This window comes from Megachile rotundata, chromosome 7 (genome assembly GCF_050947335.1).
Source record: "Megachile rotundata isolate GNS110a chromosome 7, iyMegRotu1, whole genome shotgun sequence".
In the NCBI taxonomy this organism is placed as follows: Eukaryota; Metazoa; Arthropoda; class Insecta; order Hymenoptera; family Megachilidae; genus Megachile; species Megachile rotundata.
In genome coordinates, this window is record NC_134989.1 from 10,547,334 (window position 1) to 10,565,018 (window position 17,685).

Consider the following 17,685-nt stretch of genomic DNA (forward strand, 5'->3'; position numbering starts at 1 on the left):
AAATCGTCCTTCGATTTTTCTTATATAGGAAGGTGGTACAATTCGAACTTATTGTAGAACAGTTCCATCTATCCGAGAAGACTGAATCTTCCTCAGAAGATGATTTGCAACAGATGCTATCCTGTTTCAATGTTTTCCTTGAAACTTGGTAACATTTAGTCCCGAAGGACTCGTGAAAATGAAGCGTTTCAACGTTTCTTTAAGCAAGATCCGTGGCGAGTGATAAATTAGGAATGGTGGAAAAGTTGACGGTAAACGTGTTCGCCTTTCGTGAAGTTTCTTCAAAACCCAGAGGATTGCTGCGAGAAGTCTCGGATGTGGATGGAAATATGAGTGAAAAGATTGGTGGCAAAAATTAAGATAGGACGAGTTTCGCATTTTTTTTTTGTATAGTATAGCTTTGTTAGGTCACTATATTATGTATCAGTATATTGTTTATACATATAGGAGGAGTGATACTTTTATTATAAAAATTGAGCAAAATTGAAAAATTGAGAAATTGAGTAAAATTGAGAAATTAAGCAAAATTGAGAAATTGAATAAAACTGAAAAATTGTACAAAATTGAAGAATTGAGGAAAATTGAGAAGTTGAGCAAAACTGAAAAATTCTGCAAAATTGGAAAATTGAGAAATTGAGTAAAATTGAGAAATTGAGCAAAATTGAGAAATTGAGCAAAATTGAGAAATTAAGCAAAATTGAGAAATTGAATAAAACTGAAAAATTGTACAAAATTGAAGAACTGAGGAAAATTGAGCAATTGAGCAAAACTGAAAAATTCTGCAAAATTGGAAAATTGAGAAATTGAGTAAAATTGAGAAATTGAGCAAAATTGAGAAATTGAGCAAAATTGAAAAATTGAGGAAAATTGAGAAATTGAGCAAAACTGAAAAATTCTGCAAAATTGGAAAATTGAGAAATTGAGTAAAATTGAGAAATTGAGCAAAATTGAGAAATTGAGCAAAATTGAGAAATTAAGCAAAATTGAGAAATTGAATAAAACTGAAAAATTGTACAAAATTGAAGAATTGAGGAAAATTGAGAAATTGAGCAAAACTGAAAAATTCTGCAAAATTGGAAAATTGAGAAATTGAGCAAAATTGAGAAATTGAATAAAACTGAAAAATTGTACAAAATTGAAGAATTGAAGAAAATTGAGAAATTGAGCAAAACTGAAAAATTCTGCAAAATTGGAAAATTGAGAAATTGAGTAAAATTGAGAAATTGAGCAAAATTGAAAAATTGTGCAAAATTGAAAGATTGAGAAATTGAGCAAAATTAAGAAATTAAGCAAAATTGAGAAATGGAGCAAAATGAGCAAAATTGAGAAATTGAGAAATTAAGAGATTGAGAGATTAAGAAATTGCGAAATTGAGAAATTTAGAAATTGAGAATTTGAGAAATTGAGAAATTGAGAAATTGAGAAATTAAGAAATTAAGAAATTAAGAAATTGAGAAATTGAGAAATTGAGAAATTGAGAAATTGAGAAATTGAGAGATTGAGAGATTGAGAGATTGGGAGATTGAGAGATTGAGAAATTGTGAAATTGAGGAATTGAGAAATTGAGAAATTGAGAAATTGAGAAATTGAGAAATTGAGAAATTTAGAGTTTTAGAGTTTTAGCCACTGAGATACTTAAAAATTAAAAAATGTACATATTTGTAAAATTAGAAGAACCCCAAAATCTAAATCCAAAACCCAGTACAAAAAGTCACAAAAAACCCCAACAAAAAACTGCCCATATCAAACAATTCAAAAGATCACAGTGATAAAAGAACTAAAATAACTTACCCGATATCAATAATGCAATACACCCATCCAAGTTTCCTCGAAATCACGATTCCATCGAAAATAGAATTGCAAAGCATCGGCAAGATCGGTTTCAAAGTTATCAAGCCTCCCTTATGAGAACGACCCACTTTTACCGAACGAACCAACGACTCTTGCGTAACATTATGTCTTTCAATCCTTCTACTCGCGTAAAAGCGTGCTGAGTTCCATTAACGGTGTCCGATGAAGAAAACGGCTAAACCGTCTTTGGATATGTGTAGCAACCATCTTGTGTCCGTATCGGCTAACTTGCTCAGCGTGAGGCTAACACTCGAGTCGGATGAAACGGCTTCCATTTCGGTGCAGTAAAAGCGTTACACATACGATTAGTTACTTCTATACTGAGAGTTTTATGTTCTTATATGGAGTATGTGATGGAGTCAATAAGAAAATAGCGGATTGGTAGACATGAAGCACTTTCCGTTCAAATTAGGTTCATTTCTGAGGGTCAATGGCACTTTCATTTTGATTTCAAGTTTTCGAACTTGTAAATTAAAAAATTTTCAACTTCTGTACTTTCGATATTTATTTCATATTTAAGTAATTAGTCATTCGTGGATCGATGGAATCCAATTTGTGGATTGTGAAATTCTGAAGCGTGAACAAAGAGAACTTAAGAACTTCCAAGATCGATAAATTCAAGAATTTGTGAATTTGAAAATTTGGGATGTAGCAAACTTGAAAATTAATGTATTCAGTTTGATCACTTGGTTTCAATAGTTATTAACAATATCGATTTAATAAAATATATTGATCAATCCTAACATATTGATAATATATCAATCACCTCAAGTGTCTATCACATATTGACACATATTGTCCATCACATATTCATATACCCCATTAAAGATACTTTCATTCAACAATATCAAATAAAACACTCGAAAGTAAATCAAGTAATTTCCATTAATATTCATTTCCATTCTACCCTAACCTAAATGACAAAAAAAGCCTTAACGCAAAAACCGAAATTGAACGCAGGTTAAATCGCGGTCGGATCGTTGTCAGCGTCGGATTTCCGTATGCACCCCTTTGAGGCAGTTCCCCTCCACTTGGTCCGGGGTTGACGACGACCTGTTCCTCGCCTAGATCATGCATATTTACGTTGCGGCGCAGAACATCGACGGCAGGCTGTTTCGTCGAGGAATGACTCAGAGGGTCTGCACCCCTGCGACGTTCGCAGGGCGAAGGTGGATGCGGTAGGGGGTGGGAAACGTGCTGGTTCTCGCGTGCATTGCGCAGGACGCCGGCGCCCTGGCGTCGTTGCCACCCCCGACGTTTCGGTCGTTGTTTGCTGGCTGCACATCGCGAACGGCCGCGTACACACAGCATCGTGACGGTGGTGTTCCACGTTTCTCATTAACCAAAAAAAAGAACCGTCATCCCCCAGTGAATAACATCTACGCACTTGACTCGTACGTAAGTGGTGTTTGGGTGAAACTGTACCTATGAACCTGTCGTTCGGGGGGTGAGAGTGGGGTGGTGGTTGCGGTAAAACGTTCCACGAATCGTTTCTTTCTGTTTCTTCGTTATCTCGGAACTGGTGGCGAGGACACGAAGACAGGAAGTCGAGGGTGGTCGATTTCTACGGATCGGTCTGCGGTGAACGGTGCCGAAGGGAACGTGCGGAAGTATGCGCGTGCTATCGATCACGGGGGCTGATCGCGCGGATATGTGATACCGGAAGTAGGCACGGCAGGCTTGACCTGCGTAGGTCAGGTGCTCGACGGGTGCGTATGCGTTCGTAGGGGTGAGATACAAAAGCAACGAAGGGTGCGCGAGAAGAGCCGCGTGTCAGGGCCAGTCGTGAAGATGCACGCCACCGACGCCGTCGCCGCGACGGCGTCCTTGCCGTCATCCACGTCGTCCATCGGCAGGAAATCGAATCTGGCTGCCAGGATTGTGTGCACCCTACTCGTGTATTGCTGGATCCTACAGGATCAGCTGGCGATCGGGATGTCCGAACCACCGGAGCTCACCACGATTGAGGGTGAGTTACACAACACTTTGTCTGCGCTTATTATTGTGCTGGTTCAGGTGGATGTTGATAATTCAGATTGTTACGAAATGGGGGATGTGAAGTTTGGGAATTTGGGGATTCGAGGAATTGGGGAGTTATGTAGGAATGTTTTGAAATGTAGGAAGTTGGAAGGTGAGAACGTGAGGTGGAAGTTGAGAATTTTGGGAATATGGGAATTTAGGGATTTGGAACTTTGGACAACTTTTTGAATTTCTGAATTTTGAAGTTTGGAAATATATGAATCCTCATATCCATATATTCCTGTATTGCTGTACCCTAAATTCCTATATCTCCGTACACCAAATCCTTACATGCCTGTGTCGCTATATCCCTAAAACCCACATTTTTGTATCCCTATATCCCTACATCCTTATACCCTTACATCCCTACATCCCTATATCCTTACAGCCCTATGTCCCTACATTCATATATTCCTATATCCCTACATCCCTACATCCCTATATCCTTACAACCTATATCCCTACATCCCTATATCCTTACAACCCTATATCCCTACATCCCCATATCCCTATATTCAAATTTTCTACATCCCCAAATCACTAAATTTTCTATATTCAAAAATTCCAAATTTCCAAATCCTAAATTTCCAAACCCCAAAATCCCAAAATCTTAAATACCAAAATTCCAAAATTCCAAAATCCCAAATTTCCAAATCCCAAAATCCCAAATTTCCAAATCCCAAATTCCAAAATTCCAAACCCCAAATTTCCAAACCCCAAAATTCCAAACCCCAAAATCCCAAATTTCCAAATCCCAAATTCCAAAATTCCAAACCCCAAATTTCCAAATCCCAAAATCCCAAATTTCCAAATCCCAAATTTCCAAATCCCAAATTCCAAAATTCCAAACCCCAAATTTCCAAACCCCAAAATTCCAAACCCCAAAATCCCAAATTTCCAAATCCCAAATTCCAAAATTCCAAACCCCAAAATCCCAAAATCTTAAATCCCAAATTTCCAAATCCCAAATCCCAAATTCCAAAATTCCAACCCCCAAATTCCCAAATCCCAAAATCAGCAAAAATCCAAACACCAAAAACCACAATTCAAAAATCCCCAACTTCTCAAAACTCCCCAAACAAAAAATGACATCAATTCAATACCCAAATAATTTAAAAAAATGTAAATTACCGCCATTAAAAAAACGATACTATAGACGCACATAAAAGCGATCTACACGCGATAACACAATGGTTCCCATTAATTGTCAAGCGTTTTAGTGTTCGAGTTATCAAAACACGTTTATTTGTCGTTAAAATAGAGGGTGGATTGTATCGACCAGCTGCGGTTTGCATTTCCCAAACAAAATATTATAGCAGCATCAAACGAGAGACGACGTGTCGATCGATGTCAAGATACTCCGTGTTTTAAGCCTTTTCCTGAACCGATGGAACACATATGCTCCACGGATATACAGTAAGCCTTTCGCGCGACCGAACATGGCTATTTATTTACAACCGACCCATATACATTTTACGAGCTTTCAAATGGTGTCGTTGATCCGATAATCCTTAATGCGTCTCGCTAAAGTCCGCATGACTATGGCAAAACGACATTTCTACCAGTAATCAAAATCGTATTACCAATATTTCCATATTATATCTCGAACATGGTTCACCGATATTGTCAATTTCTACCTTTGTTTCGAGAATGGTAACTTTAATTAACACTAAACCTACCGGCATATAATGAATACTTAATCTGAAATTAAAAATGAAATTAAAAAATAAGTGAACAAACGAGGAAACATAAATTAGTACACACATTTATTCTTTATCTTGATGAAAATCAGTGCTGATTTCAAGAAATGTACTTTAACAAAATGTGTATAATATAATAAGAAACTTGTGGAGCGGTCGTTTGACCGGTTTTGTAGTTTTAGTGTTAATTTTCTTATTTGAAAAATTTCGAATACTGAATAAATTCGTTTCGTAGAATTATCTACATAGTTGCAGTGGACGAAGTTATAAAAGGACGAGTTATAATAGGATCATAAATGGTGCTGTGAGTCGTAAAAATTTATTGTTGGAGAGCAGTGTCTTCGTTGGAATTGGGAAATTTGAGAATTGGAAGATTTGGGAATTGGAAAATTAGGGAATTAGGGAATTAGGGAATTTGGGAATTGGGAAATTTGGGAATTGGGAAATTTGGGAATTGGGAAATTTGGGAATTGGAAAATTAGAGAATTAGGAAATTTGAGAATTGGGAAATTTGGGAATTGGAAAATTAGGGAATTGGGAAATTTGGGAATTGGAAGATTTGGGAATTGGAAAATTAGGGAATTGGGAAATTTGGGAATTGGGAAATTTGGGAATTGGGAAATTTGGGAATTGGGAATTTTGGGAATTGGGAAATTTGGGAATTGGGAATTGGGAAATTTGGGAATTAGGGAAATTTGGGAATTGGGAAATTTGGGAATGGGGAAATTTGGGAATGGGGAAATTTGGGAATGGGGAAATTTGGGAATTAGGGAAATTTGGGAATGGGGAAATTTGGGAATTGGGAATTTTGGGAATTGGGAAATTTGGGAATTGGGAAATTTGGGAATTGGGAAATTTGGGAATTGGGAAATTTGGGAATTGGGAAATTTGGGAATTGGAAAATTAGGGAATTAGGGAATTTGGGAATGGGGAAATTTGGGAATTAGGGAAATTTGGGACTAAGAAAATTAGGGAATTAGGAAATTTGGGAATTGGGAAATTTGGGAATTGCAAAATTGAGAATTTGGAAATTTGGGGATTGGAAAATTAGGAAATTGAAAAATTTGAGAATTGGAAGATTTGGGAATTGGAAAATTGATGATTTAAAAATTTGAGAATTGGGAAATTTGGGAATTGGAAGATTTAGGAATCGGGTAATTTCGAATTACAAAATTGAGAATTAGAAAATTTAGGAGTTGGAAATTTAGAATTGCAGTGTGTCCATAACTAATTGGCAAAATAAGAGAATTAAATATGAAAATATCAACCATTTTCTCCCAAAAATACTTCAGATAAAATTGACAGAAAGTCGAAGGAAACGTCTATTTTTTTACTGTTTCAAAGATGATTTTGGAGGACAAACGTCGATCACGAGACCTTTCCAAGACATTGTCAGGGCTTAATGCTTTCTCGTAACTTGAATCGTCCGTTCAAAAGACTCGGTTTATATTTCTCTTCCTATTCCTTCGCTTTGTGCTCTCATTTGCGTCCTTATTTCCTGGCTCGAAGCCTTCTCTTTCCAATCGTTAAATCCAGGCGAATTGCCCCGGCGATATCTGAGCATTCCCTGAATTCCTTCAGGATTCGAGCCCGCGTTAATCTCTTAATTCCACCGTGCCACGGATACGCCTAGCACATTTTAAACGGAAAATTATGACCATTTCCTCTGTCGTTGTTCAATTGATTGTTTATGTAATCATCCCCTTAAAAAACAACTACTATATTTTACGTCCATAATCTTCCTGTTGACATTCTTCATTTAAAATTAACCTCTTCCTGTGCTTTGACAAGCCTCAACTCGTGACGCACTTATAGCTCAAGTGTGACAAACCTTACTCAAATTTTGAATACTTCAACTTGAAATTTAGGTTCAACCATAAATTATCAAGGATTTCTGAATATAAAATAGTTACATTTTAATTTTCTTTGTTCGTTTTACCCCTTTGCACTATTTTGACGAGTCTGACGCACTCGTACTTCGGCCGTGATGAATTTTATTCAAATTTTTAATACGCTGCAATTTGGAGTTCAAGTCCAATTATAATTTGCATAGTCAACGATTGCATAATAACATATTGACATAATATTTCAAATTTTTCGTCTATTTTAATATTGTAGCTATAATTAGTCATTCTGACTGAAGCACCTGACAAATAAGTCATACTGCAAGGGGTTAGTGTTATAGTCCTGAATAGTTAGGCTTGACTGACGTATCTGATGACACTACCCTGATGGGTAAAGGTTAACAATGAAATTAGGTACACTTAAAAATTTCTGTATTAAATTATATTGTGTCTAAGCTATATTTTGTACAAATTCTGAAATAATTAAAATTTTGAGATGAGTAAAGGACGAAGTACGAATTGATATCATTTTTTAAAATTATTGAAGTAATTTTGTAGATTAGAATTCAATAGTAATCAATCAAATGAGACTTCTAGACACCTCATGATTAATACGTTGTCAATATATTGACAAGACTGAAATGTTGACAATGTTAGAATACTGAGCACACATGACAATATTAATATCGATATATTTCCATCAAGCATTTCACTATAAATAGACTATTTATGTATCCAAGATATCTGAAATAAACTTCACGATTTCACAGAACAATTTTGAGGTTAAACCGAAGCAATTTACGTATCAAATATGGTGCAAATTAGGGAATTGGGAAATTTGGGAATTAGGAAAATTAGGAATTGGAAGATTTGGGAATTGGGAACTTTGGGAATTGAGAAATTTTGGAATTGGAAAATTTGGGAGTTGGAAATTTAGAATTGGAAAATTGATGATTTAGAAATTTGGGAATTGGGAAATTAGGGAATTAGGAAATTTGGGAATTGGAAGATTTGGGAATTGGAAAATTTGGGAATTGGGAAATTGTGGAATTGGAAAATTAGGGTATTGAGAAATTTTGGAATTGGAAACTTGTGGAATTGGAAAATTTGGGAATTGGGAAATTTGGGAATTGGGAAATTTGGGAATTGGGAAATTTGGGAATTGGGAAATTTGGGAATTGGGAAATTTGGGAATTGGGAAATTTGGGAATTGGAAGATTTGGGAATTGGGAACTTTGGGAATTGAGAAATTTTGGAATTGGAAAATTTGGGAGTTGGAAATTTAGAATTGGAAAATTGATGATTTAGAAATTTGGGAATTGGGAAATTAGGGAATTAGGAAATTTGGGAATTGGAAGATTTGGGAATTGGAAAATTTGGGAATTGGGAAATTTGGGAATTGGGAAATTGTGGAATTGGAAAATTAGGGTATTGAGAAATTTTGGAATTGGAAACTTGTGGAATTGGAAAATTTGGGAATTGGGAAATTTGGGAATTGGGAAATTTGGGAATTGGGAAATTTGGGAATTGGGAAATTTGGGAATTGGGAAATTTGGGAATTGGGAAATTTGGGAATTGGGAAATTTGGGAAATGGGAAATTAGGGAATTGGGAAATTGTGGAATTGGAAAATTAGGGAATTGGGAAATTGTGGAATTGGAAAATTAGGGTATTGAGAAATTTAGGAATTGGAAACTTGTGGAATTGGAAAATTTGGGAATTGGAAAATTAGGGAATTGGCAAATTTGGGAATTGAAAAATTTGAGAATTAGGAAATTTGGGAACTGGAAAATTTGAGAATTGGAAGACTTGGGAATTGGAAAATTTAGAATTGCAAAATTGAGAATTTGGAAATTTGGGAATTATAAAATTTAGGAGGTGGAAATCCCTGTTATTATTCCCATCCCTGCCGAAGCAACCCTGAGGGGTAGTAAAAACATTTTTGAAGGAAAACGGTGGCGCTGGTTCAATCGGATGGCTCTGTTTACTGCACCAATCGCAAATGCTAAGGAGGTTATATCGATCGTCGAAGAACTTCGACTCCGTTTCTTTTTTCGATCTCTATCTCTCGAGTATGTTTTTCTTACAAAAATCAACCCCTTCTTTTCACCAACCAGAGGCATTTAATGAAGCTAATTGAATCGTGACCCCCCGTGGACGTCCCTGGATATTGATTTTAATAGAAGCGTTTTATTTAGAAACAGCCTTGATTCTGCAATGCGCAACGACGCGATATGAATTTTCCGTGACTATAAAAGGTCAATATTTTCCGTCGGTCCGCAGGATAGGCCGGGACTCGAACGACTTCGATGACGATATTCGAAATGCATCAGCAATCAAAATACAGTTTCATATGCTGGGGCGTATTGTTGGTCGCCATTACTGATGCACGTGGTTTTGTATTGGTACTGCTGTGTTGTGGTGCATTTGCAAATTGCACAAGGATAGGTTGCATACGACGCTGCAGTAAAACGCTCAATTTTATTCGTTACCACCAGCGAACGAAATACCTTGATTAAATGTATCAATCAGGAAGTTGTTTAGAATGGGGTTACGTTTTGTTGTGGAAATAAAATTGGTAAGGGAGTTTAGTGGATTAGGTGCCATTTTTTAGGTGCACTTTAGGTGTGATTGAATTTGGGGATGTAGGTGGTGCAATGGGGGGTGCAATTTTATATAATTTCCAAATACTCAATTTTCTAATTTCCAAATTTCTAAATTGCCAATTTTACAATTCTAAATTTTCCAATTCCCAAATTTCCCAATTCCCAAATTTCCCAATTCCCAAATTTCTCAATTCCCAAATTTCCTAATTCCCTAATTTTCCAATTCCCAAATTTCCCAATTCCCAAATTTCCTAATTCCCTAATTTTCCAATTCCACAAATCTTCCAATTCCCAAATTTCCTAATTCCCAAATTTCCTAATTCCCAAATTTCCCAATTCCCAAATTTCCTAATTCCCTAATTTTCCAATTCCACAAATCTTCCATTTCCCAAATTTCCTAATTCCCAAATTTCTCAATTCCCAAATTTCCCAATTCCCAAATTTCCTAATTCCCTAATTTTCCAATTCCCAAATTTCCCAATTCCTAAATTTCCCAATTCCCAAATTTTCCAGTTCCCAAATTTCCTAATTCCCTAATTTTCCAATTCCCAAATTTCCCAATTCCCAAATTTCCCAATTCCCAAATTTTCTAATTCCCTAATTTTCCAATTCCCAAATCTTCCAATTCCCAAATTTCCCAATTCCCTAATTTTCCAATTCCCAAATCTTCCAATTCCCAAATTTCCCAATTTCCTAATTTTCCAATTCCCAAATCTTCCATTTCCCAAATTTCCTAATTCCCAAATTTCCCAATTCCCAAATTTCCCAATTCCCAAATTTCCCAATTTTCCAATTTCCCAATTTCCAAATTTCCTAATTCCATAATTTTCCAATTCCCAAATTTTCTAATTCCATAATGTTCCAATTCTCAAATTTCCCAATTCCCAAATTTCCCATTTCCCAATTTTCCCATGACTAACTATTCAGGGCTATTTCATTAAAACGAACAAAGAAAATTAAAATGTAACTACTTTATGTTCAGAGATCCTTGATAATATAACTTATAGCTGGACCTAAATTTCTCATTTGATTTGATTGATCACTATTGAATTATTTACAAAATTACTTCAATAATTTTCAAAAATTATATCAATTCGTACTTCGTCTTTTACTGCAACTCATCTAAAAATTTTAATTATCTCAAGAATTTGTACAGAATATAATTTAGACATAATAAATATTTCTGTATTAAATTATAAGTGTACCTAATTTCATTGTTAACCCCTACTCATCAGGGTAGTATAATCAGATACGTCAGTCAAGACTAACTATACAGAGCTATAACACTATAACGAACACAGAAAATTAAAATGTGTGTATTTTATATTCAAAGATCCTTGATAATGCAATTTATAGTTGAACCTAAATTTTAAGTTGAAGAGTATTCAAAATTTGAGTAAAGTTTGTCACATTTGAGTTGTAAGTGCGTCACTCGTGAGACTCGTGAGGAAGGGGTTAAATTGTTGAGACATGCACTAAATTAGCAAAATCGGAACGAGGGTCAAAGAAACACACGAACGAATCTGGTCAGGGTCGATTCGATATTCCGTCAGGATCGACGGTGAACGTCGAAATCCCTGAATGCAATTAGACCGAACAAAAGCCACGGATGAGTCATTTAATTGTTCGTTAACGCGACGAATGCATTCGGTGGCCGCGAAACTTCATCCGCAACCGTGTCGCAGAAATTCAAGGGTGCCACACGGTGTGATAGTCAACGGTATAATATCATTTAGTATCGATTAACCAGCGGGGGAGTTGAGGTTATCCAGCCGACAATTCTTACCAAGGTAATCCTTGCACGCACGAATGTCACGAAACTGCTGTACCAAGGCATGATACCGTAATTCAGTACGGAACATTTGCCACCGCTTAAAATGTCTCGTACGATTAAAATCGAAAACCTATTTAATTGGCTTGCACAACCAGCGATCCTCGCAGATTAAATATGCTCGACGAGACTCGTTAATGCCCGCACGATTAATTGCGCCCCTCGATGCTTGTCCCTTTAATTAGACAATTACACCGTTGTCAACGACGGATGATAATAAGAGAGCTTAATGTTCCAAACGATCTATTGTTCGGTGGTTCGAGGGACCCGCACGGTTGTCGATTGTGTAAATTAGTTCTGGAATATTTATTGTCTGTACTTGTTTGAGAAGAGAAACGGTTTTTGCTGTTGCGAGGTCTTGTACGGAATTAGGGGATGTAAATGAGATTTTTTGATATTTTTAGAAACTTGATATTTTTGATATTTTTAAAAACTGTTAGAAATATATATACGTGTACGTTTGAGGTTAGCTTGAGCTACGATTTCAGATTCAATTGTGTAATATCACAAATTGTGGAGGGACCATTTGTACACTTGTCACCCTGGAATCGAATGTGTTAATATTTATAGCTAATGGAATAGTTTTAACACGTTATAAATTTTACCTCGTATTTTATAGCCAATGGAAACCATATCATGTCATAGTTTCTGAGATTTATTTCCTATGCGAATATTAACGGTTGAACGAATTGAACAGTTATTTATTTTGATTTATAAAAATTAGTATAATACAATAATTTTGCTATCCATCATACAATTATTGAAAATATTTATTGTTGATTTTACAATAAATTGTGATAGCTGTTGTCAAATTAATGAGTTACTCATTCGGATTTAGATTGCGTGAAGAAAATGCCATATCATGAAGTTATATCGAATATTTATTCACAACCTGATGCTCGAAAGTCGATACATAAGGGAAGTAGCCACTACGAACTTGTTTAGGGTTTGTTTAGGGTTAACTTGGCAGGAAGCCACTTTCCAGCTCGTGACAATGTAATATGTGAAAATAGAAGACATCATTCCATCTGTCTATATGACATAATCTGGTATCACGTAGTTTAATTCAGATTGTATTTCCATTAATTGAGTTATCTCGCATTATATAGCCAAATGTTATACCACATGTTACATCACCGTAAGTTTTATTTCAACAGGTTGCATTAATATGTTGTATTCTCATTTGTCATATTCCTCGCTCTATATTGCCATGTGTTATTTAGTCATGTCTTGAATTTCCACGTGTTGCATTCTGACACGTATTTCCAAAAATTGTATCACTATGTTATATTGCCATATATCATGCCACGTATTATATTGCCATGAGTTGTGCTATCTCATGATAAATCACCATGTATTACCATGTGCTGAACTTCCACACGTTGTATTACATATGTCTTCATGAAGTGCAAGTTGTATCACATATGTAATCATGTCTTCATAAAATGCAGGTTGTATCACATATGTAATCATGTCTTTATGAAGTGCAAGTTGTATCACATATGTAATCATGTCTTCATAAAATGCAGCTTGTATCACATATGTAATCATGTCTTTATAAAATGCAGCTTGTATCACATATGTAATCATGCCTTTATAAAATGCAGGTTGTACCACATATGTAATTATGTCTTCATAAAATACAACTTATATCACATATGTAATCATGTCTTCATAAAATGCAGCTTGTATCACATATGTAATCATGTCTTTATAAAATGCAGCTTGTATCACATATGTAATCATGCCTTTATAAAATGCAGGTTGTACCACATATGTAATTATGTCTTCATAAAATACAACTTATATCACATATGTAAACATGTCTTCATAAAATGCAGGTTGTACCACATATGTAATCATGTCTTTATGAAGTGCAAGTTGTATCACATATGAAATCATGTCTTCATAAAATGCAGCTTGTATCACATATGTAATCATGTCTTTATAAAATGCAGCTTGTATCACATATGTAATCATGTCTTCATAAAATGCAGGTTGTACCACATATGTAATTATGTCTTCATAAAATGCAACTTATATCACATATGTAGTCATGTCTTCATAAAATGCAGGTTGTACCACATATGTAATCATGTCTTTATGAAGTGCAACTTATATCACATATGTAATCATGTCTTTATAAAATGCAGCTTGTATCACATATGTAATCATGCCTTTATAAAATGCAGGTTGTACCACATATGTAATTATGTCTTCATAAAATACAACTTATATCACATATGTAAACATGTCTTCATAAAATGCAGGTTGTACCACATATGTAATCATGTCTTTATGAAGTGCAAGTTGTATCACATATGAAATCATGTCTTCATAAAATGCAGCTTGTATCACATATGTAATCATGTCTTTATAAAATGCAGCTTGTATCACATATGTAATCATGTCTTCATAAAATGCAGGTTGTACCACATATGTAATTATGTCTTCATAAAATGCAACTTATATCACATATGTAGTCATGTCTTCATAAAATGCAGGTTGTACCACATATGTAATCATGTCTTTATGAAGTGCAACTTATATCACATATGTAATCATGTCTTCATAAAATGCAGCTTGTGTCACATATGTAATCATGTCTTTATGAAGTGCAAGTTGTATCACATATGTAATCATATCTTCATAAAATGCAAGTTGTACCACATATGTACTCATGTCTTCATATACATCATGTCTCCCTAAAATGCTCTCCATTGTTCAAAACAAAGGAAAACTGTTCCCACAGATTTTCGAACCTTATGGACAAATTATGAAGTCGAAGTAAACTCGGTGTATCGTTCCTCTTGTCGTAAAGATGAAAGATAAAAAGCAAACGGTGCCCTGGGAATTGAATCGAATTAATTAACTTGCTCTGGCTAATTGATGCAACGAGCCTCGAGCTAATTTGATAAGCCCCCTCTAAAGCTGTATATGTACTTGTGAATTGAGTCTAAAAAATTCAACCGACAAAGATTTCAAAGAAATTCAAAGCTGCCTTTTATAACAGTGCCTCGATAATGAAAAGCAAGTATTTAAAAATAAAACTGAAGTAGACAAACGGTAATAACAGAAATACAAACAGACATTAGTACCTATTATTTTTTCGAAGACTTGAGAAAATGAAAATTTGTTAATGTAAGAATTTGATCACAACGTATTTTTTTTATTTGGAAAGGAAGCGGTATAAAAATTAATTAATTAAATTTTGCGACGCAAAATCCTCAGAAGCCGTGCTCCTTTAAACGCGACGCAACAAAAGTACTTATGAAAAAATTTTCATGAAATGAAGCGTTATGAAAATTTTAAGAGCATGAAATTGCTTTTTTCAGCTACCTAATAAGAAACATTGAAAAGAGCGCTCGCTATTGATTTTCCTTTTCTACACGGTGCATTGAACAACACAAAGAAACGAAAGAAAAAAAAAAGCTTCCTACTCGCTGATTCCAGAAATACGCTTCGATTCTATGATCGATACTGTCGATACAAAAAGAGAGATTAAAGTATATACGTAAACTGAAGCCTCGCGTTAATTAAAACTCAAAATATTAAAATCTCGAAATATTTATTAAAAATTGTAGAAATTTTTCACGTTCAGAAATGTTACGAACAAAAGAAAATTGTGAGAAAGGAGAAATAGGAATTGAATAAACTTCTGATTAGACAATTTGTGAGCTGCAACTTAGCAAGTTTCTTAATGGAGAAACTACGATAACTTCTAAACGCGTTTGAATTTGGCAAGTGCCGTAAATTTCAACTTCAGAACTTGGAATCGGATATTTTTAAACTATGGATTAGTCTTTAATCTTTGGTATTTTAACTGTGCAATTGGGTAATGCAATCTCAAAACTATTGAGAATTTTCCAAGTTTCTTGAAGAAGAATTTTGGAGGACATAAGGCAGTTTTTATGAAGGTTTTGATATTTTAGAGAGGTCGAAGTTTTCAAGAAATTCTCAAATTTTTAAGTTTCCAAGTTTCGTAAATGAATGGACATACAAATTTAATTTTAACTAGTTTTGGACATACCAATTTTAACTTAAATTTAATTATAACTAGTTTTGGAATACCAATTTTAACTTAAATTTAATTTTACCTAGCTTATTAAATTAAACAAAAAATTGTATACATATTAAAAATATTCAGTATACAGAAAATTTTTTATTAACGTACATTTTGATGTCAATAAATATTGAGAGGTTTATTTAATACCCTGTTAAGTATTAACAAGCGAGCTTTAGTTAATACTGACAATACGCGTATTGATCGTGTGAAGTGTTCTCACCTCTTTCTGCTAGCATACAATTCCTTCCAAATAACTAATTCAGTTCCAAAGCTCATAACAATATATTCAAAACTTGTTTACTCACACAAATACAGAGTATTGCAATACATAGATGTTCACATAAAAAATTAATCCCATAAAATAATTTTTATAAAAAAGGAGAAGGTAAAGATGGAGGGTAAAAGATACTTAAAAAGATCTGCATCGAACTCGCAAGGCGAACTTTTACCGTAATTAATTTGAGGAAGATTGTATAGAAATAAATAAACGGTTGAATAGAGAATGACCGTAGTGGCATCGGGTTAAACTGCGTTTAATTGCAGCGACGGCAGTTAGTAATCGTTTTCCGTGCGCTAAGCATAGCGTATAGTAGCTGAGACTCGCAGAAGAAGTCGAGCGGCTGTATTTTAAAACGAAGGCGGCCTTAGGGCGTGTTCTAATTACGCGGGCACCGCTTGATAAAAGAGTGGCTGCTGCAACAACACATGTAATCCTTGGAAAGAGGTATCCGTCGTAATTAAGTGCCACGACCTGTTTGTCGCAGGTTCCTTACCTCAAAATAAGTCTCTTGTAATCGAGCAGCGTAGATGATCCTCGTGTATAGACAACAAAAGGGACAAGCCAACTAAGAGAACACCTATGTGAAAGGTGAAAAAAGATTAGAAGTGTCCCAAAGGGATCGATATCGTACCAGCGATTTGTGTTGCCTCGGGGGGAGAGTTGTTTAACCTTTCATAACCTCGATTTTACTTTTTATGTCTCGCAGCTAACTCGTATTTATACTTTTACTCTCTCTCTGTTTTTGGCGCCAGATTCCGCAACTAGACGAGTTAATTTTGTTAGCGTTTCATCTTGCTTTCCGTGATCGTAAACTTTTATTACAGCGTATCGTAAAACGCCCAGGTATTTTCGCACCTCGCATGCTTTGTAACCGGGGCAATTTTATGGTTCATCAACCATGTTCGATGGACATCTACGGATTATTGGGTTCACCGCGAAATTCCATATTGCAATCTTTTTCGTACTCGATTATTTGTCGAGTTTCACAATTTTTATATTTCCAAATTTTTAAAGATCCCTGTTTCCCTAATTTTTCAAATTTTACTCAGTCTAACCTGACCTCTGAAATCTACCTTAAATTCCCATAATCTCTATCCAAATTTAACTCAACAATATGTACCTTCACTTCTAATCAGTCCAAACCTAACCTAAAGCCTACATCAAAATCAGGGAAAATCAATAGCTCGAACGACTATCACCTATAATCTATTCACCGAATATAACCCAAACAGAATACTGTCATAAACAAAACCCATAAACAACCGTGCAATTTGCATGACATCTCCAGCATTCGCAGCGGCTACATCAAAACTGAAAATCAATATTACAAGCGAAACAGCCGACACATATTTAAATAGAGACATTAAACCATGTATTCAACAGTTGAACTCGAAAGGTGAATTTTCACGGTGTCATCTTGTCGAGGCATTGAGATATACAACATCGAAGCAACTTGAAATTCGTATCGAACTTGGTCGGTTGTTATCCC

The 17,685-nt window shown here is 35.1% G+C and overlaps 1 protein-coding gene across 3 annotated transcripts in view; it reads left to right on the plus strand.

Moving 5' to 3' along the window:
• The first annotated feature begins 2,792 nt into the window (after nt 1–2,792).
• Nucleotides 2,793–17,685, plus strand: part of jus (EB domain-containing julius seizure protein) — a 50,810-nt gene continuing 35,917 nt past the window's right edge. Inside the window, exon 1 of one of the 3 annotated variants that reach the window (XM_012292222.2) lies at nt 2,793–3,820. In XM_012292222.2, the coding sequence (XP_012147612.2) occupies nt 3,643–3,820 (178 nt within the window). In that variant the 5' untranslated portion in view covers nt 2,793–3,642. The remainder of the gene's footprint in view (nt 3,821–17,685) is intronic. The other 2 variants (XR_001096902.2, XM_012292223.2) reach the window with 2 other exon arrangements.